This window comes from Puma concolor, chromosome C1 (genome assembly GCF_028749965.1).
Source record: "Puma concolor isolate L17-30 chromosome C1, mPumCon1.1.hap2, whole genome shotgun sequence".
Taxonomy (NCBI): Eukaryota; Metazoa; Chordata; class Mammalia; order Carnivora; family Felidae; genus Puma; species Puma concolor.
This window is the reverse complement of record NC_141674.1, coordinates 12,170,116-12,191,794: the sequence shown is the minus strand read 5'-3', so window position 1 is coordinate 12,191,794 and position 21,679 is coordinate 12,170,116. Positions and strand designations below refer to the sequence as shown.

Below are 21,679 nucleotides of genomic sequence, written 5' to 3'. Positions count from 1 at the left end.
TAAGAGTAGGCACATTCCTTAAATCCCCAGAGTCCGGCTAGTCTGACTGCAATGGCTAACAAAAATTTATTATTATAACACCGAAAAGAGAAGTATACAATAGACGTCAGCCCTCCATAGCCCTGGTGTGCAGGGCCTTGTCCCTCCAGAAGGTCCTCTTGCCTGTGGCTGCTGCTGTGTTGCCCGAACTGGCCTCTCTCTCAGCCAGGGGAGTGCCTTTGGCCAGGTCGCCTCTGCCCCCTGTCAAGATGAGAACCCCCACTGGCCCCATGCCCGTGGAAAGGGAAAATATAACTCCCTCACTTCTAGCCTCCTTCCCCTCACCATTGCCTGGGATACAACTTGCTTCTGTATGTTACTCTAGGATGTGGGCGGCAGGTCCCGGGTGAGCCGAGTTGAGGTCCTCATTAGCTCAAACCCTTCATTCCAGACGGGATCCAATCCACACCTCGGCATGGCCAAAAGGTGTAGAAGCAGGATCCCTCCTCCACCCCACCCCACCCCCAAAAAAAGAGCAGCCAGGGATGAATTCTGCCTGAAAGTGGAACTTATCCAGGATCGTGACCCAAGTGGCATCAGGTCCAGGGGGCCTAACGGTGATATTATTGGTAACTAAATATAGCGAATGACATCAAGTGACAGTGTGTGGAATCTCGTCTCCAGCCGGACAACCACAAAAAGGACATGCCCAGGCAGAAAGCTCAGCTCAACAGCCTTGTCTCGAGCCTGGCTGATGTGAGAAATCAGCCTCTTCCCCTGTGCTTCACCTCTGGGCAGCCCAGGCTCCTTTTGAGCCGTGATCTTTGAGAAAGCGAAGGTCTGGACCCCTCTTGCCAGTCTCGAAGCAAAGTGCCAGGTTCAGGTCAAGCCTGTTTCTGCCTCAGCCCTTCATGCTCTGTCAGCCAAGGCCCGTTTTGTCAGTCTTGGGGCATACCGCCAGATGACTTTAATATTTATTTTTGAGAGAGCGCAGACGGGGTAGGAGCAGAGAGAGGGGGAGAGAGGATCTGAAGCAGGCTCTGCGCTGACAGGCCGACAGCAGCGAGCCCGATGTGGGACTTGAACTCATGAACCTCGAGATCATGACCTGAGCCGAGGTCGGACGCTCAACCGACTGAGCCATCCAGGTGCCCCCGGCCAGGCAGTCTTACAGAGCAGTCTCTGACCTGCATTCTGGAGCCCTCCTGCCCTGCTACCCCGTTGCTGAAAATGTTGAAAGACTGTTCTACTTCCCTCCTGCGGTTCCTGGCACCTAGTGCTCAGCAAATACGTTTGCGGTTTTTTGGGGTTTTTTTTTTTTTAAGATTTTTTTTTTTCAACGTTTATTTATTTTTGGGACAGAGAGAGACAGAGCATGAACGGGGGAGGGGCAGAGAGAGAGGGAGACACAGAATCCGAAACAGGCTCCAGGCTCTGAGCCATCAGCCCAGAGCCCGACGCGGGGCTCGAACTCACGGACCGCGAGATCGTGACCTGAGCCGAAGTCGGCCGCTTAACCGACTGCGCCACCCAGGCGCCCCAAGATTTTTATTTTTTTGAGTAATCTCTATGCCCAGCGTGAGGCTCGAACTTAAGACCCCGAGGTTGACAGTCAACCACTGTACTGACTGAGCCAGCCGGGCGCCCCGGCAAATATGTTCTGAATGAAACACAATGAAGCAACTGTTCAGCTAAGCAATGAAAGCAGAAAGATCAGCCCAACCAGACGTGAGGTGCAAACAGCTACCCTTTCTTATGCAGCAACTACATGCCAGCTGCCAGCTGGTACTATTATGACAGGCCGTTTTGAAGGCCAAAATGATCAAATAGGGGTAATTTCGTATAGTTCAGCCTGGTATTTTACCATCCCCACTCTAGAGATGAAGAAACTGAGGCTCCGAGAGGAAGTGACTTGGCTCGAGTTTCCGCAGCTGCAAGTAGCAAAACCGGGACTCACACCCCGGTGATCTAACCTCAGAGCTCACCTGCTGAACCTCTGCTCTGCACTACCTCGTCTTAGAAACAGCTTCCTAACCCCACGTCAGTGGGTCATCGTCTTTCATTCATAAACGCTGCCTTTGTGCCAGTTACTTCTTAGCATGTCCCGTTAGAATCTTACAACAAGAATGCCCCACCACCTATAAGCAAGCTGTCTGGGGATTATAGGATTCCGTAAACCAAACCCCTCAAAGGCAACAGAGCCCAGGTTGAAATGACCTCTCCATGATGGAGCGCGTTCTCTCCAGTCTTCAGCCCAGAGTAAGGCGGCATCTCAAATTGCGAGCGGCAAATTACATTCATTCATCCACCATCCGTTCTTGTTTCCAATGAACAGTTACGGTAAACGTCTAGTGTGCGTAAAACTCAAGTGATGGCGTGATCTTGTCATCTAAGCCAGAGTGAAAAGGGGGCACTACCAATAATTCCACCCAGATAACTGATGAAAACTGGAGCCATGCTGGGTAAACCAGGACACTTGTTCTCCCTGGAAACCCCTATGCGTGAGACATGAGCTCACCCCCTTCCCCAGGAACTGACTGCCAAGTCAGGGAGACAGGAGAGCAAGGAGGCAGATTGATAGAGTAGGCACCTGACAAATATTTGCTGGATGGAGGAATGAATAAGGTACAAAAAGCTGTGGGGGCACCTGGGTGGCTCGGTCGGTTAAGCGTCCGGCTTCGGCTCAGGTCATGATCTCACACTCCGTGAGTTCGAGCCCCGCGTCGGGCTCTGTGCTGACAGCTCAGAGCCTGGAGCCTGTTTCAGATTCTGTGTCTCCCTCTCTCTCTGCCCCTCCCCTGGTTCATGCTCTGTCTCTCTCTGTCTCAAAAATAAATAAAAAAATGTTAAAAAAAATTTTTTTAAAGGTACAAAAAGCTGTGGAATCACACACACACACACACACACACACACACACACACACTTATTTCCAGCTGGGGAAAGACCAAGGGTGGCCCTGGTGTTCATTTAGGCTAAGATGAGTCTTCAATGAATGTAGGAATGGAAGACTGGTCAGAGAAGGGAGGGCTGGCAAACTGAGCGGAGACACAACCGGATGTAAATGTATGACACGTTTAAGAAATGGCGATGATGGGGCGCCTGGCTGACTCAGCTGGTTAAGCATCTGACTCTTGATTTCAGTTCAGGTCATGATCTCATGGTCATGAGACGGAGCCCCACCATGGGCTCCTTGCTGAGTATGGGGCCTAAGATTCTCTCCCTCTGCCCCTTGGCTGCTCAAGCATGCAACCACACACACGTGCACTTGCTTGCTCTCTCTCTCTCTCTCAAAAAATAAAAATTAAAAATTAAAAGCTAATAGGAAAATCACTTTTTAAGAAACCACCTGAGGAATGATCAAACTGTGGCACATCCCTACATTTAAACAGTTGGCAGCGTGGAGATGAAATAGATTTTGGACACTGATGCGGGAAGAGCTCCGAGGCAGAGCATGTGATGTTGGCATTTAAAAGAAAAAAAAAAAAAAAAGAACGCCAAGCAAAGCCATGGATTTCTATAGAAACATACATATGTATATACATGCAAAGAAAAAGATGGGGAAGCAATCCCTGAAATTGACAATACTAATCACCTCTGGGAAAGGTAGCGTGACGAGGGGATTTACACGTTACCGATGTTGCTTGAAATTTTTACATAGTGAGAATTTAATTACCTATGTATTTTTAAATAATTTTTTAAAGCCGCCCGAAACCCTTGGCATCTTATTTATGCTGCAGTCTTCCCATCCTGATTAGCATAATCTCTTCTCTCTAATAATTCACAGCTCTCTTCGGCCTCTTTCATTCCCCCAGCTGGGCTTCCTACTGCCAGTTTAAGACTTACACTTCCTTCCAGATACTAATTCATTTACTCCTGCCCATGAGGCGACCATGATTCTTTCCCCCCATTTTACACCATAGGAAAGTAATGCACCGAGACACTAAGTAACTTGCTCGATGTCACACAGCAAATGACTGATAAAACAGGATTTGAACCCCCAAAGGCCGGCAGACTTAAACACTCCCCCTCCTTGCTCTCTAGAAGGTCAAAATTGCTTTTGGGGCGCCTGGGTGGCGCAGTCGGTTAAGCGTCCGACTTCAGCCAGGTCACGATCTCGCGGTCCGGGAGTTCGAGCCCCGCGTCAGGCTCTGGGCTGATGGCTCAGAGCCTGGAGCCTGTTTCCGACTCTGTGTCTCCCTCTCTCTCTGCCCCTCCCCCGTTCATACTCTGTCTCTCTCTGTCCCAAAAATAAATAAACGTTGAAAAAAAAAATTCAAAATTGCTTTTAAGTTTCTTCACCCCTCTGACTTGAGCTGTTTGCAGTAAGCCAATAAATAGTCACTACCAATGAATATTTACCACTGATTCCTTTTTTTGCATTTCATTTACACGGCTCAGTCTCTGATAGAAAGAAGTGCTCAGACTTCAGATTCGGCTGGAAAGGGAGTTGCATCATGTACTGCGTTTACAAAGCACACACCCACACATGCCCCGAGGACCAAATTAACTGCTAATTGGAGACTATGCTGGTGATGGGGCAGGCAGACAGGAGGGGGACAGAGGTTAAGCAGGGTGGGTGAGCTCTTCGTGTGTGTGCATGTGTGGCGTGTGCTGTGGTGTGATGCTATAGGGCCCAGCAACGTGACAGTCCCCAGAAGGCCCTGGGCCACTCGCTAAGTCCCAGCAGCTGAGCTGACTTCAGCTGTGCGAAACGCAGCCCCATCTGGACTGGGAGTGGCTCGTGACTTTTGCTCCGGGAGTTCCACAGAGGCTGCTCATGAAATTGGAGAAGTCTGTGGCATATGATTGTCCCCATCCCACTCGGAGAGAATATTTTGAGAAGTCTAATTATATGGTGGGGTTTGGAGGGAAGAGGGGCTAGATAAGCCCTTTCTAAGGGCAGGTTGAAAAGGGCTATTAGGGAGCCTTGGGCAGTTCCGTGAGGCAGGGGCCCCCTCTGCAGGTGGACCAGACACAGTAGCTGCCACTAGGTTCCCAAGAGCCCGCGAACCACTGTGTTCCTTGGGTGGCAGGCCCAGAGCCCAGCCGTCTCTCTAACAGAGGATACTGACCTGACCTCCCGGCTGTGTGACTTAGGTGAGGCGTTGACCCTCTCTGAGGCTCAGCTGCCTCAACTTGAAATGAAGGACACAAAGCCCTACCTCGTGGGGTTGCTGTAATGATTAGACAGAGAAAACGTCCCCAGAGTGCCCTGCAGAGGGCCTGGTACACAGGAGCAGCTGTGCACCTCTCGAGGTGGCAGCTGACCTGGAGACCTTGGAGGCCATGCTGGGGGTTGGTGGTTGACTGGATGTGGCAGGGGGAAGAGTCAGGTGCACACTAGGTTTCTGGCTTAGAGACTGGGTAGATGGTGCTGAAAAGGGAGATGTGAGCGCCTCAGGTGGTATGTATGATTGGGGACAGGTTGAGTTTCAGAGGCCATTGGGACACCCAGACAGATGCTCAGGAGACAGCTGGACAAAGGGAGGGAGGGGGTCAGCCAGAGAGATGGAAGAGAGTGACAGCCCATTGGTCGAAAGGGCACGAAATCCCAAATTTTGGATGGCACGGATCCTAAGTCCCACCACAGAGATGAATTGGGGTGAGGTGGGTTTTTCTTGGAGACAAAATAACTCTCCCAGGCAATAAAATTATCTGATATTTCTCCCCTAAATCTTACCTGATAAATCTCTTTTGGGGGGGTGGGAGGGCGGGGAGGGTGGGTGATGGGTATTGAGGAGGGCACCTGTTGGGATGAGCACTGGGTGTTGTATGAAACCGATTTGACAATAAATTTCATATTTAATAAATATATATATATATAAAATAATATAAATCTCTCTTAAATCCTTGGCCCTCTGGTTGGGGGTGGGGGAGGGGAATCAGTGCAGGTTGCCCTAAATCACAAGACGCTAGAAATAGAGTTGATCGTACAAATGACAGTGGATACAACACAATGCTCTTGGGGTTTAATTTTTAACTCTCGAGTGGATTTCCAGCCCTTGGGAAAGAAAGCACTCCTGAAGCAAGAGTCTCACCCCAGATTGCTCACCTTTCTCATTACCCAAAGACTAAGAAAGTCTGTAAAATGGGGGCGGGGGGGAGGGGGAGGAGTTATTCCAACTGGAAGGGTTGTTATGAGGACGAAGCAGACTGTTTATGTAAACACATTAATAAGCGATGAGGTTCCGCATAAACTTAAAGTGACTAGCCAACTGTTGAAAAGCCATACTTCACTCGCTAGACAAATGGAAACTGACAAAGAAAAAAACCTTGGTTCTCACCATGAGGACACCTTGGGAAGATCTGTCAGGAGCTGGCCATGAAAACCTCTAAGCCGTGCAGCTGTGCCTTTCTGGAATCCCAAAGTTCAGGGCGGAGGTGCAGCCGCCCAGGAATTTGTTCCTCCATAACTCTGAGCTCCCCAAATCCCCATGAAGCCCAGGAACGATGTGACTGCAGGGCGCGTGGGCCCATTGGCACCAGGAGCCCCTCCATAAATCAAGGTCTCACTTCTGCTGGCCTCAGATGGCTCTTTCCAAGGTGACCTGGGTACAGTAAAAGAGTTATCACTTATCTAGGAGTAGCATCGGCCTTGGAGACGAAAGAGTCGTGAAAATGCCAACGGGCCCCATTCTTTAGGAACACGGTCCTTGGAGGGAGAGGATGCTCTCCCTTCATCTCAGAAGACGATTCAGCCAGGAGGAGTTAGAGAGAGGGTGATAATCTTCCCATGATTCCATCCAGGTTGGGTGGCCCAAGAGGCCCTGGGGCAGACTTGGAGAAGCCCTATTCCAGTGCTGGGTCAGCCCCAGTGGAAAGCCAAGGTGACCTCAGCCTTGTCCATAGTCACCGCCAAGACAGCGCCCCAAGACAGTCACATGAATCCCAGAACCCTAAATCAGCTGGCCCAACACCCTGATGCTACAGGCAAGGAAACTATAGGCCAGAGATGGGGAGGGACTTGTTCAAGGTCACACAGCCTAGAGAAGATTCAAGGTTAGACCCAGGGGTCCAGGCTGTTTCTTGTGACCTCACTACACACCTCCTTTAATGAGATCAGACAGCAGTGTGGCTGGCTGGTTCCAGCCCAGGGCTCCAGAAACTTAGCCCCAACAAACCAATTTGCCTGGCCATCTTAATTTCCCCAGCCGCATGTACATGAGCTGTGAGGAAACCAAAGCCTATGAAAAGATGCCCTTCGTATGTCACAAACAAGCAGGCAGAGAAGGGAAACATCATTCCTGACAAACACAAGTACCTGGAAAGCTAACTACCTGCATAAACGCCCCAGGTGACCCAGGAGACCATGTGACTCGGAAGACTGAGGTCATCAAGCCCCCAGAGGGACGCTGGTCCTGGGATGAGCCACGGAGAGGTTGGGAAAAGCAGCTGAGATGCCCAAAGTGGAGACTTCATGCACAGACCTCTCCCGTAAGACTGTTTTGGGTCTTAAGTGAGATGATGGATCCTAACGCTAGGCGTATAGCAGGTGTTCAAGCAATGGATTCTACTGCTAAATGGCTAAGTAAGCCGTGCTGAAACCAGGACAGTCTCGGGCAAACAACACCGTGTCTGACAAATGTCTGACCAAAGCCACTAAGCTCATCACTAAGAGATGAGTGATACTACTGACAAATTTTCAGGAAGAAAAGGGGGCTAAATACGGACTGAACTCCCGATCGGATGGCTCCTCCCCGCCGTCCTCTCAGCCCCAGCCGTCCCAACACTCCCCCTCTCCGACTCCGCTCCCTTCTGGGAAGGTCACATTAGGAAGGCGGGAGGCCCATTAGCATGCGCCGCGCACACCGCAACTGCGCACGCTCGCGTTGGCTTTCTCCGCCTTCCCTCCTCCCACCGGGGAAACTGGAACCGCCTCCCACTCGGCGGCTCCTGCCCGGCTAGCGGGGCCTCGGTGGATGCCGGCTGGGCGCCGCGGTGCTCGGCGGGACGACGGCGGAGAGCGACCTCAGGGTTAAGGGGTGGGGCTTGACGTCAGGAGCCAAGATGGCGGCGGCGGCGGTCGGAGTCTCCTTGAGGCGCCGGCTCCCGGGCACGGCCCTTGGCGGAGCCTGCCTGCAGGTGAGCTGCGGGGCCGGAGGAAGAGGGCAGGCATGAGAGTCATGGAGGCAGCCTGGCGCTGAGGGGTCCGTGGAGGAGGACGAGGGAGCACAGGACAAGGCCACAGGGAGTGGAAGGACCCGCTCCCGCTGTGTCGCGCGCGGGTTTGGTCCTGGAGCATCCCAGTCCGTTATCCTTCTGCGCCTCGCCGCAGCCTGGGAGTTTATCAGGGCGGAGACGATTTTTTTTTTAAGTTAAGGGGAAAGTATTCGGGGGGGGGGGGGGTCTTGAGGTGCCCAAGGTCATGTGGCAAGCGAGTGACTGTTGTAGCTGAATTCGAATCCAAACGTTTGGGCTCTAAGCCCGTTCTCTGTCCTCAAACTAGCCTCTGTGGAAGACACAGGCCTGCGGGAGTGGGAGGAATGGGAGCTGGGAATCGAGGTCTCTCCTCCAGGGTGCACGGTTGGGGGCTCAGTAAACAGAGACTGGACCGGAATTGATAAAGGGCAGAGGAAAGGGAAAATGGAGGCAAATCAGATCCCTGAAGGATCTGGGCCCTTCCCGGTGGGGGTGGGGGGCTGCGGGAAAGGTGCCTTAAAGCAGTGTCGGATGACACTGACTCAGTGTCCCTGTCTGTAAAGGGCTTACGACGGTACCAAGCGCAGAGTTTTGGCATGGATCCCATAGGAACTGAGCCTGGTGCTGCCCTTATTTACTACTCAGTTTGCGGTGATAAATTTCCCCACACCCCTTGTATTAGGACTCTACACACTTATCTCCATTCCAAATGGAAGATTTATTTGGAAGGGGAAGGGAAATTGGCATTGCACACATAAGGAACTAAGAATTTACAAATCCCCCCCCCCCCGCCTTTTTTTTCACGTTTATTTATTTTTCGAGAGACAGAGAAAGATGGAGCATGAGCGGGGCAGGGGCAGAGAGAGAGGGAGCCACAGATTCTGAAGCAGGCTCCAGGCTCCGAGCTGTCAGCACAGAGCCTGACGCGGGGCTCGAACTCACAGAGCGTGAGATCATGACCTGAGCCGAAGTTGAACACTTAACCCACCAAGCCCCCCCGGGTGCCCCTACAAATCCCTTTGAAGTCTGTCTCCTCCTCTCAGGTCCTCAACAACCCCTGCAACGTGGGCGAATAGTAGTTCTTACCTCCTTTTTAGAAGTTTCAACACTGAGGCCCCAGAGAAAATTTTTTACTTGCTCAAAATATCACAGCTGAAAAGTGGTGATCTAAGACCAAAATCCAGCTTGTTTGTCTGTTTGTTACATAATATGGGAAAAACTCTTAGCCCAGATCTGGGCACAGGTGAACCAGAAATACTCTTGCACTGACACGAGAATCTCTCTCATTTTAAATACAGCCCTGGCTGCATAACACAGTGCATACGGCCTGCCTTCAAATGCTAGTTCTTTCCAATGTGCTGTATATGAACTTGAATGAGTCATTTTATAGTCTTTCTAAAAAGGGGAGATAGGGAAGGAGGAATGCCTATCAGAGCTTGAAGTTTGTATCCGCTGAGCATTAATGAGTAGTAATGACCTTGTTTACCAGTTCCTTTCATAGTTGCTGAGCAAGCAGTCAAGTTGTGAGAGCCCCACCAGTGAGAGCGAGTTCCAAAGCTCAGGTCCCTCTTCCATGAATGAGTTGAGCAGAAGGTTGGTTTCATAGGTCAGTTTCATAATTCCAGGTGAGGCCGTTGCAGGGCCTCCTGAAGCTAGAGAAATAGAGAGCTGCCTCCTGTCCACTCCGCCTCGTAGGAATGTGCATTCATACCCACGAAAGTCACCTCAAAAGAATCCCGAAATGAGCTTGGTGTATTATCTGAGTGATGTTCAGGTGCCTCGGACTCTAAGACGCAGTAGAATGGCTCTTCTTAATTCCTTTCATGCATTAGTCTGCACTGAACCATAGTTCTGCCTAGAAGTGTTTAGCTGTAATGTATTACCTGCAATTGTATTGCCTTATTTCTTCATCTAGATCGTGAATTCCGTTAGGGCAAGTACTGCCCGCTTTCATTTGTGTATCTCATTGTTCTTAGCACTGGCAGGTCTTAGGATGCCCATCTGCCAATCAGAAACTGATGATATTGCCAACATTGAAAAGCAGAAATTATTTTCTGGGCTATGCTAGAAGGTTGACCCTCCAGTTTATAAGGTAGATATTAACACTCCCTACCCCTATACAAAAGACGGCTCTGTGGGGCGCCTGGGTGGCTCAGTCGGTTAAGCGGCCGACTTCGGCTCAGGTCACGATCTCGCGGTCCGTGAGTTCGAGCCCCGCGTCGGGCTCTGTGCTGACAGCTCAGAGCCTGGAGCCTGTTTCCGATTCTGTGTCTCCCTCTCTCTCTGACCCTCCCCCGTTCATGCTGTGTCTCTCTCTGTCTCAAAAATAAATAAACGTTAAAAAAAAACAAAAGACAGCTCTGTGCTGCCAGCATGGACCCTGCTTGGGATTCTCTCTCTTGTTCTCTCTCTCTGCCCCACCCCTATTGCTCTCTCTCTGTCTCAAATTAAATAAACATTTAAAAAACTTTTTTTTTTTAATATCCACCTGGATATCCGATAATACATCACAAACTTTGTTGGCCCAAAACCCAGCTCCTAGTACCTACCCCTCACCACACACAGCCCCGCTTTGTCCTTCCTTCTCAGGTGATGGCACCTCCATCTTCCATGGGGCTTGGGCCAAAAACTGGAGTCATCCTTGCTCTTTGCCCCACTGTCACATCCAGTCTGCGTGGAAATCCTGTCAGTTCCTTCTTAAAATGTATTCAGAAACTTACCACTTCTAAAAAAAGGCAAAAACAAAACAAAACTTACCGCTTCTTTCCATCCACAGCCACCAGCCTGGTTCAAGCTGCCAACATCCCTTAGCTAATTACCGTATACTGTAATTCTTGTGTGGTTTTCTCACTTTCATCTTTGATTCTCAACACAAACCAAAATAATCCTTTCAAAGCTTAAATCTGACTCTGTCACTCCTCTGCCCAAAACCAGTATTTTCTCATCTTACGGTAAAAGCAAAAACCATTACAAGGTTGGGGCACCTGGCTGGCTCATTCAGTACTGCACGCGACTCTTGATCTTGAGGTCATGAGTTCAAGGCCCATGTTGGGCATAGAGTGTACTTAATTTAAAAAGAGAGAGAGAGAATATTCTCCAAAGTTGGAATCTCAAATATACAACTCATTGAGTGCATTTAAAGAAATTTGCTAGGGGGTACCTGGGTGGCTCAGTCGGTAGAGCATGAGACTGTTGATCTCCGGGTCATGAGTTCCAGCACGGAGATTACTTTAAAAAAAAAGAGGGGTGGGGGGGGGCGCGCCTGGGTGGTTTGGCCCGTTAAGCTTCCAACTTCAGCTCAGGTTATGATCTCGTGATTCACAGGTTCGAGCCCTGCATCGGGCTCGGTGCTGACAGCTCGGAGCCTGGAACCTGCTTCCAGATTCTGTGTCTCCTTCTCTCTCTGCCCCTCCCCTGCTCGTGCTCTGCCTCTGTCTGTCTCTCAAAAATAAATAAATGTTTAAAAAAAAAAAAAAGAACCTTACAGGATCCTATGTGATCTGGCTGTCCCGTTAACTTCCCGATCTCCTCTCCCATTCCTGCCCCTGCAGCTCACTCCATTCTCAGCTGCACTGACTGCCTTGTTGCTCCTCAAACACATTTTCACCTCAAGATTTGGGCTCAGCGTCCCCTCTGCCCAAGTTGCTCTTCCCCTGAGCTGGGTATGGCTTACTTACTCACCTCTTTCAGGCCTTTGCTTAGCTGTCTGTCACCTTTTCAGTGAAGGGTTCCCTGGCCACCCTCTCCATTGTACTTATCACCCCCTGACATTACCATAGATGTTATTTGTGTGTGTCTCCGGTCACCATAAGCTCCATAAGGATCAGAGTGTGTGTGTGTTTTGCCCTGATCCCCAGGGCCTAGAACAGCCCCTGGAACATATTAGCCACTCTGTAATTATTTAGTGAACAAATAAATGAGTGTGTCTGGGCCAGCTACTGCGCAAGATCTTACTAATTGTATGAATTCAGTGTCCCTTGGATTTGTTTGAGAAAAGGAATTATCTTTGTGCTCTTCAGCATTGGATTTGCATTTTCGCCACATGTATAATGGGTAAAAGGTCGGGCTTTGGAGATTAAAAACAAAAACAAAGAAACCTGTATTTGAATCCTGGCTTTTTTGGTCTATGATTTTTATTTTATTTTTTATTTTCATTTTTATTTTTTACGTTTATTTATTTTTGAGAGATAGAGACAGAGCATGAGCGGGGAGGGAGCAGAGAGAGAGGGAGACACAGAATCCGAAACAGGCTCCAGGCTCTGAGCTGTCGGCACAGAGCCCAACACCGGGCTCAAACTCCAAGACCTTGAGATCATGACCTGAGCCGAAGTCGGACACTTAACCAACTGAGCCTCCCAGGAGCCCCTATTTTTTATTTTTATTTTAGAGAGAAAATGAGCAGGGAGAGGGGCAGAGGGAGAGAGAAAGAATCCCAAGCAGGCTCCACACTCAGCACGGAGCCAGACGTGGGGCTCAACCCCACAACCCTGAGATCATGACCTGAGCCAAAATCAAGAGTTGGACATTTAACCAACTGAGCCACCCAGGCGCCCCATTTTAATCTTTTAATGAGAATAATAAAACTTCCCTTTGTAGAGATGTTATAAAGATTAGAGACAGTTTAGTACAACATTTCTTACACGGTAGGGGCTCAGTCAATGAGAGCCTTTTTTTTTTTTTTTTTTTTTTACTTGAACACTGACATAACAAATTTTCACGTTTCTCTATTGCATAAATGTATTTGTTCTTATCACAGCTGCCATAATCCTGTGGATTAACTCTTAGTGCAGCTCAAGACAAGCAAACTCCTTCAGTTTAGAACAACAACCACCTCTGGTAATTTTTATTTTTTGCATCTTCTCTCCTCATTCCTGTTAGCCGCCCCCCCCCCCCCCATTATCCCTCCAAGTGTTGTGTAAAAGATGTTTTTAACTCAAAATAAACTTAAATTCGGTGTTTTTTAAAGAAGTAGTTATGTTTTGGGGCACCCCGAAACTTACGTTTGGGGTTCCTCATGGTGCTCTGTTGTGAAGCACCCTTGTGGTTTCTTGCTCACATCGTTCACAAGATAAGACTTTGTAAATGATGTCTAAAAAACCTAGTCACTTTTGGGAAGATCTGCATGATTAAGTCTAGACCTTTGTAGTTTTGTAGAGTGGATATGAAGCAGACATAAGTATTAGAAAGAGTTGTTAAGGTGAGGACCCGTTGCAGGAATCCACGGTCACCTTTGGCAGGCTTTATGGGAATGAGACCAAGCTTGATACGGCTGGATGCCTGTTGCCCTCAGACAGTACTTTTAAATCAGGCTTCACGGCCAAGAAGCTGTAATTGACAACCTCAAAGTCCCAAGTTTTTTTGAAAGTCCAAGCTTTACCAATATTTTAGTGTAAAAAAAAAAAAAAGTTTCTTTTTTAAGGAGTTAGATATTTTTTTAAATGCATTTTATTTTTCTCCCTCTCTCTACCACCTACCACAGGCAAGGCAGCCAACCCACTCTGGGAAATAATTTGGTTATTTTGTAAAAAGAACGAGATATGCGACTGTCCTAGAATCCAGGAGTTACCTTCCTGGGCATTTATTTATCCCAGAGAAGTGAAGATATGTTTACACATACTCGTTATAATTTCACTCATAATAGCCAAAAACTGGAAACAGCCCCGAGGTCCTCTAGTGGGAGAATGGCTGAACAAACTAGGGTCCATCATATCATGCAGCACTACTCGGTAGTAAAAAGAAACTACTGTTGAGGTGCACACGACTTGGATGAATCTCCAGAGAATTCTGCTGAATGGAGAAAAACCAATCAAAAGATTCCATACTAGATGATTCCATTTATATAACATTGTTGAAATAACAAAATTACAGGAGTGAAGGACTAAGGGGGGAGGTATGAGGGGAGTGGCTTTGATAAAGCAATCCCGGGGGTCTTTTCGGGGGTGGGAATGCTCTGTGTCTTGACCGTTATCAGTGCTGATGTTTTGAGACTGTGCTATAGATCGGGACTATTTTCATTGGGGGAAATTGAGTAAAGGGTATGAGGGGTCTCATTATTAATTCTTAAAAATGCATGTGATTCTACAGTTATCTCAGAATGGAAAGTTTAATTTTTTAACAAAGCAACAGACTGGATATATGCGAAAGCATGAGGGAAATCCAGAAGCATTATATTAGGTGGTAAAAGCTAGACCCAGGATGCACTGTCTGATTGCATTTATATGAAATTCAGTAAAAGGGGGCAGGGGTGCCTGGGTGGCTCAGTGGGTTAATTGTATGACTTCAGCTCAGGTCAGGATCTCGCAGATCATGAGTTTGAGGCCCACATCAGACTCTCTGCTGTTAGCGCAGGGCCCACTTTGGATCTTCTGTCCCCTGTCTTTGCCCCTCCCCTGCTCGTTCTTCTCTCTCAAAAATTAATAAATATTTTAAAAAATGAAATTCTGTAAAAAAATCTGTAGTGATAGAAAGCAGATCAGTTGCAAGGGGGAGGGAGTGGGCACTGATTGTAAAGGAACACTAGAGAACTTTCTAGGTGGAAGTGTGCCGTCATAATTATGGTAGCAGTTATACCACTTTATTAAAACTCTTCAAACTGTACACTTAAAATTGGTGAGTTTTATCGTAAGGAAGTAGACTTTGTCATCTAACCAAAACAAGGTGAAGCACTAAGCAAGCAGAAGCCTGCTGGAGTATCTTCAGTGATCTTTTTTCACTTCGTCTTAAATGCCACAAGGTGGCGTTAGCCAAATGTTCCTGTTTTACAAAATGGAGTCCCTAGGGACACCTGGCTGGCTCAGTTGGTGAAGGGAGCGACTCTTAATCTTGGAGTCATGAGTTCAGGCCCTGCAGAGAGCTTTTTTTTTTTTTTTAATTTTTTTTTTCCAATGTTTATTCATTTTATTTTTGGGACAGAGAGAGACAGAGCATGAACGGGGGAGGGGCAGAGAGAGAGGGAGACACAGAATCGGAAACAGGCTCCAGGCTCTGAGCCATCAGCCCAGAGCCCGACACGGGGCTCGAACTCCCGGACCGCGAGATCGTGACCTGGCTGAAGTCGGACGCTTAACCGACTGCGCCACCCAGGCGCCCCATGCAGAGAGCTTTTTAAGAATAAGTAAAAGACAATAGCATGGAATAGAATCTGCTAAAGGAAAAAAAAAAAAAAATGGAAGTCCCTAATGGAAGATGTTCTTTTGTAGAAATGACTTTCCTTTTTTTTTTTTTAATTTTTATTTATTTATTTTTTCAACGTTTATTTATTTTCGGGACAGAGGGAGACAGAGCATGAACGGGGGAGGGTCAGAGAGAGAGGGAGACACAGAATCGGAAACAGGCTCCAGGCTCTGAGCCATCAGCCCAGAGCCTGACGCAGGGCTCGAACTCCCGGACCGCGAGATCGTGACCTGGCTGAAGTCGGACGCCCAACCGACTGCGCCACCCAGGCGCCCCAAAAATGACTTTCCTTTTATTGCTGACGTTAGCCAGCCTGGTGATAAAGGAAAAATCTGCTTTTCTCTTCACCTTCACTTTCATCTTCCCATCTTTCCTTTTTTCCTCCTGGTAGCTGAGGTTTATATTTTCAGCCTCACTTAATTTGGGACGTTTTTTGCCGGCAAGTAAGAAACTCCATCGCACCTCTTGTAATTACACCGTTAACCTCCCCAGTTTTGTCTGTTTTTACCAGTTTGTAAGAGACTTAGCTGGCCTGGGATATAGTCTGTGTGTTTCTGCATACAGACCAGGGGCTCAGCTTCTAACTGCCGTTGGACTGACAGGATCCCTGCTCTGCTCCCAGGGTAGAGCCAGCGGCGGCCGCCTTGTGTGTTCACCTCGAGGGAAAGGTCTTCAAGGACTGTGGAATGGGGACAGCATGTTTGCATTTGCCTAATGCTCAATTTTTGCTTTGTACTTTTTTCTTTTTTTTTTAATTTAATTTTATTTTAAATTCCAGTATAATTTCTTGCGTTTGTCTTCAGTTTTTCCTAACCACGAACTGAAATGCTATACACAAAGGCCTGGACCAGGTATGCTAGAAGATGCAAAATAGAACCTGTTCCATGCTGTGAATGATTAGTTTTAGGTGTCAGCTGGGCCACAGGGTGCCAGATAGCTGGTCAAACATTTTGGGTGTTTCTGTGAGGGTGTTTTTAGAGGAGGTTAACATTTAAATCAATAGGCCCAGTGATGCAGATTGACCTTCCTGATGTAGGTGGGCCTTATCCAATCAGTTGAAGGCATGAATAGACCAAAAGGCTCCCCTTCCTCCAAATAAGAAGGAATTCTTCCTGCCTGACTGCTTTCGAACTGAAACATCGACTCTTCTTGGGTCTTAAGCCTGCTGGCCTTTGGCCTAGAACCGCATCATCGGCTCTCCTGGTTCATGGACCTTCAGGCTTTGACTAGATTTACATCATTGGCTCTCCTCGCTCTCCACTTGCTAACTGCAGCTCTTGGGACTTTCTATCCTCTATAATCATGTGAGCCAATTTCTCATAAAAAAAAAAATCTCTTTATATGTATGTGTGTATATATACCTTTCATATGTATCACGTATTTATATGGATAGACACACTATTGGTTCTGTTTCTCTGGAGAACTCTAATACACATGCCCTCAAGGCATTGAGACATAAAAAGGAGACAGAGCCAAGAAGAAACCTCCAAATATTCACAAATAAATGGACTAGTACAGTGTTCAGGAGCATCGGCTCTGGGGTCAGACAGACTTGGGTTCCAGTCATAACTCCTCTTGTCAGCTGTGTTATCATGGGCCCATCGCTCGGTCACTGAGCCTCATTTTTCTCATACAAAGACTCAGTGGAGTAATTAGTATAAAGCATTTACTACAGTTCCTGGCAATAATAAATTGTGGCCTTAAAAATGAGTGTGAATTTAAATATAAAACTTTTGAGCAACAGCACCCTTTTTGTAAATATGGGGAAGCTGTTCTGGTGAAGGACGGAATTAACCAGAGACCAGCCCTCTTAACCTGACCCTCTCATAGCAGCCTCTAAGGTGGTAGCACTCTGGAGTTGCTGAGCTCACCGTGTGAGACCCGCTGGCAGAGATGTAAGTGTCCAGGAGATGGGATAGAATCATCATGGAGAACAGGACTTGGGTGTTGGTTAGTTCCCTACATGGGTTCTGTTTTACAATATTCTTCACCGTCTTTCCTGCTGCAGTGCTGTGAGCTGAACGTTCGTGTTCCCCCAAGTTCAAACGTCGAAACTCTGATCCCCATTATGATGGTATTTAAAGATGGAACGTATGAGAGGGAATCAGGTTTAGATGAGGTCATGAGGGTAGAGCTCTTAACGACGGGATTAGTGCCCTTACACAAAGGGGAAAAGACGTGAGATCTCTCTCTCCGCCACATGAGACAGCAAGGAGGTGGCCATCTGTCAACCAAGAAGAGGGTCTTCATCAGACACCAAGTCTGCCTGAGACCTTGATCTTGGACTTCCCAGCCTGCAGAACCATGAGAAATTTGTCGTGTTTAAGCCACCCGGTCTTTGATGTCTTGTTACAACAGCCCAGACTGATGGAGACATCTAATCTAGAAACACCGGCATCTCGTTTTGACAACCGCAGTAGCTTTCTACTGGTTTCTCCACATGTTGCCTGACAATTCTTCCTTTGTAGCCAGTGATACCGTTCTCAAAAATAAAAATGATTATGTCATCCACCTGATAATTCGTTCTGGCTTCTCATTGCTCTTAGGGTAACATCAGAATCTTGACTTCCTCACATTTCCCACTCCTCCGACCTTACTCAAGCCCCCCTGACTCATATTGGACTTTTCTCCCAGATGTGCTGTGCTCTCCCCCATCCAGGCCTCTACACGTGTTGTTCCCTCAGTTTATAACACTCTCTAATCCCTACTCACCAAGTCTCAGCTTCATTATCATTTATGGGGCCTTCCCTGATCTCTTGTACTAGTGTAAGTCTTTGCTGTTTTCTTTCCTCTTTATACTTTATCATAAATATTTAATATCTCTCTTGCTTAAAGTAGATTCCGTGAGGGCAAAGACTGTTTCGTTAAGTGCTATTTCACTAGCCCCCAGCACCATGTCTGGTACGTGACGTGCTAGGTGCTTAATATTTGATGGATATTGAATGCCTTTTGCAAGAAGACAGTAATGTGTGGGTTTATAGCCAGTGCTGTAGTTTATAGCACCAGCTAAACAGTAGGATTTGTCTTGCATTTTTAATAGTTTTTCCCCCCCCTTCTTGTGAACCTTTTCGATTCCAGGCCTGCCGGGGGGCACAGACAGCGGCAGCCACAGCTCCCCGAATCAAGAAGTTTGCCATCTACCGATGGGACCCAGACAAGACGGGAGATAAGCCTCGTATGCAAACTTATGAAATTGATTTGAATAAGTGAGTATCTCTGTGAGAGCTAGATGTTTGCTAAGTGAAGGTGAGCTGTTGATCCGAGTCAGGGACCTGCTTTTCACATCCACGGAAGGTTTAAAAACAGATCATCCAGTGGCCCTGGAATTTACCGTCTCTTTTTCAAATGAATGAGGTAGGCACCTGATTCGAAAAGATAATTAATACCAGGAAGAATAACTTTTGTAAAATTCCTTTCCTTTCCCCAAATCGGAGGATGACAAATTTCTTTTTTTTTTTAAATAAAGTTTCTTTCTTTCTGAGAGAGAGAGAGCACGTGCACATGAGTGGGGGAGGGGCAGAGAGAGATGGAAAGAGAATCACAAGCAGGCCCCCCACAGTCATCGCAGAGCCCGACGTGGGGCTCGAACTCCCGAACCATGAGATCGTGGCCTGAGCTGAAATCGAGAGGTGGACACTTAACCGACTGGGCCACCCGGGCCTCCCCAGAGGATGACAAGTCTCTAGGAGTACTGGTAGAGCTGGAAGGACACCGTAAATGTCTCTGGAATGGTAATATGACAAGATAGTGATGCAGTTAAAATAGTAGCAGAGATCCATACCTCTGTATTATTTGTCTTTCTGTCATATCTAAGTGCCACAGACCTAGCGACTTAAAACGCCTGGATTTATTACTTTTCAGTTCTGCAGGTTAGAAGTCTGGTGAAGGTGTCATCAGACCATGGGTCGACGTGTCAGCAGGCCCTGTTTCTTTCTGGAGACCGGGGAAATCCGCTTTCTGTTCCCTTGGGCTGTTGGCAGAATTCAGTTCCTTATGGTTGCAACACTGAGGTCCCTGGTTTCTTGTTGGCTGTAAGCTAAGGGCCGCCCCCAGGTTTTAGAGGCCATGCACCCCGCAGCTCATACTCCCCGTCTTCAAAGCCAGCGACAGCGGGGTGAGTCCTCACCTCTTTCTGAACCACTCTTTCATCATCTTCCACCCCGGAGGACCTCCACAGGCAGCCAAACGGAAGAAAATCTGGTGAGCTGGGCTCCCCAGCTCCCCACTGCACCACCTCTCCCCTCTCCAGTGTAATCAGAACTGTCCTATTTCATGATCTGTTTTATTTGTAAATGAATAAGGACTTTATGTGTTTTGAACAAAAGCTTCCGTGGCACAAAAAAAAAAAAGATTTGAAAACTACTATTCTAAATGCTTTCTTTGACTTTACCAACATGTAAGTTCTATTAAGCACTAGAGTTAGTTGATATATAACCTTGTCAGACAGACACTTACCAAATACCCAACAACCAAAAGTGATTAGTAAAATACGTGTTAAAAACAAAAAAACTCTAACTACTTGGAAGTTAAAAAGCACTCTTTTAAACAACTACTTTTATTAAGGAATCATTTCAAATATTGTTGGATACTTGGAGAATAAAAACAATGCAAATCAAAACCTACAGAATGTGGCTGAAACTTCAGAAGAGTTAAATTCATAACTAACTTTTTAATGTTTATTTATTTTGAGAGAGAGAGAGCACAAGCAGGGGAGGGGCAGAGAGAGAGAGACTCCCAAGCAGGCTCCGTGTTATCAGCACAGAGCCTGATGCAGGGCTCAATCCCGTCAACCCTGAGATCGTGACCTGAGCCGAAATCAAGAGTCGGACACTTAACCGACTGAGCCACCCAGGTGCCCCCATAACTATTTTTTGATGCTAAAAAACGTAAAGAGTAACTGCATTCTTCTCCGGTTACGGCAGAGTAGCTTTCATCGTACTAACCGTCAAGTAACAGCTATAAACTCTGGACAGATGACAAGCAGTAATGACCTACAGGCACAGCAGAGTGACCAGAGACACTGGGAATGAGTTGACACTTGGAAGAACAGAATGTTACTGGGTTTTACACTCTGTGTGACCTGAGGGCAAGCCCCAGTGGAAGCAGAGGTACAAGGCCAAAAACACAATAAAACCACAGTCTTACTAGCTTGATGTTGTATAGCTACCACAGTAACCAGTAAACGAGGGGGCAGTCCTGGAAAGAAACATAGAGGGGGAGCCCCAAAGTCTGTTTGTGAACTGCCCAAGTCTGAAGTTCAGCCCATATTAATTATTGCTTTAAAAAAAAAAAAAAAAAAACAACTCAGGGGCCCTTGGCTGGCTCAGTCGGTAGAGCATGCAACTCTTGATCCCAGGGTCGTGAGTTTAAAAGCCCCACATTGGGCATGGAGTGTCCTTAAAATAAAAAACTATTTTAAAAGGATTTTTTTTTAAATCGATACTCTATAGAGAAACACAATAAAATCCAGAGTTGCCACGTCATTTATTCACAAAGTCCAGCACATAGTCCAGAATTACTAATCATATGAAGAAACAGTGAAACCTGACCCATACTCAAATGGAAAGACCAGCAATGGAGGCCACCCAGCCCTGAAGCAGTCCAGGTGTTGGAACTAGATGTGCATTTTAAGGAGTTATCCCTATGCTCGTAGATAAAGGAAAAGATGCTCACGAGCTAGAACATCTCAGCAGGGAAATAGAAACTTTTAAAAAGAACCAAACGGAAAATCTGGAACTGAAAACAGCAATATCTGAAATAGAAAATTTACTGGATAGCAGATTGAAGACAGCAGGAAGATTCAGTGACCCTGAAAATACATTAACAAGAATCACGTGTTCTTGAGACTAAAAAGATTGGAATGATATCAGAAGGTTTAACATCTGTCATTGGAGTCCCAGAAGGAGTGGAGAAAGAGAAAGGGCAAAAAAAAAATACTTGAAGAACTAATGACCAAGAATTCCCCAGGCTGGTGAAAGACATAATTGACACATTCAGGAAGCATGAACTTCAGACAAGGTAAATACAAGGAAAACTACACCCAGGAACATCATACTCCAGTTGCTGAAGATCAGAATGAAAGAGGGAATCTTGAAAGCAGGAACGATAAAACACATTACAGCCTGGGAAACGATACAAATGATTGTTTACTCAATAATTGTAGATGCCAAAGGACCATGAAATGCCATCGCTTAATTACTAAAAGAAAAACACCGTCAGCCAGAATCCTGTACTCCGCAAAATGGTGAGGATGGAATGAAGACATTTTCAGGTAATAAAAAATCCAAGAATTCACAGCCAGGAGACCTGTACTAAGTGCAGTGTGAGAAGTTATCTTGCCTGTTGAGAAGGAAGAAAGGAGAAGGAATGAAAAGCACTAGCTATGGTA

At 47.1% G+C, this 21,679-nt stretch overlaps 1 protein-coding gene across 1 annotated transcript in view; it reads left to right on the top strand.

Moving 5' to 3' along the window:
- The first annotated feature begins 7,912 nt into the window (after nucleotides 1-7,912).
- The window catches only part of SDHB (succinate dehydrogenase complex iron sulfur subunit B), a 30,984-nt gene continuing 17,217 nt past the window's right edge, over nucleotides 7,913-21,679 (top strand). Inside the window, exons 1-2 of the mRNA XM_025934909.2 lie at nucleotides 7,913-8,061; nucleotides 18,370-18,497. Coding sequence (XP_025790694.1) covers nucleotides 7,987-8,061; nucleotides 18,370-18,497 — 203 coding nt within the window. The 5' untranslated portion in view covers nucleotides 7,913-7,986. The remainder of the gene's footprint in view (nucleotides 8,062-18,369; nucleotides 18,498-21,679) is intronic.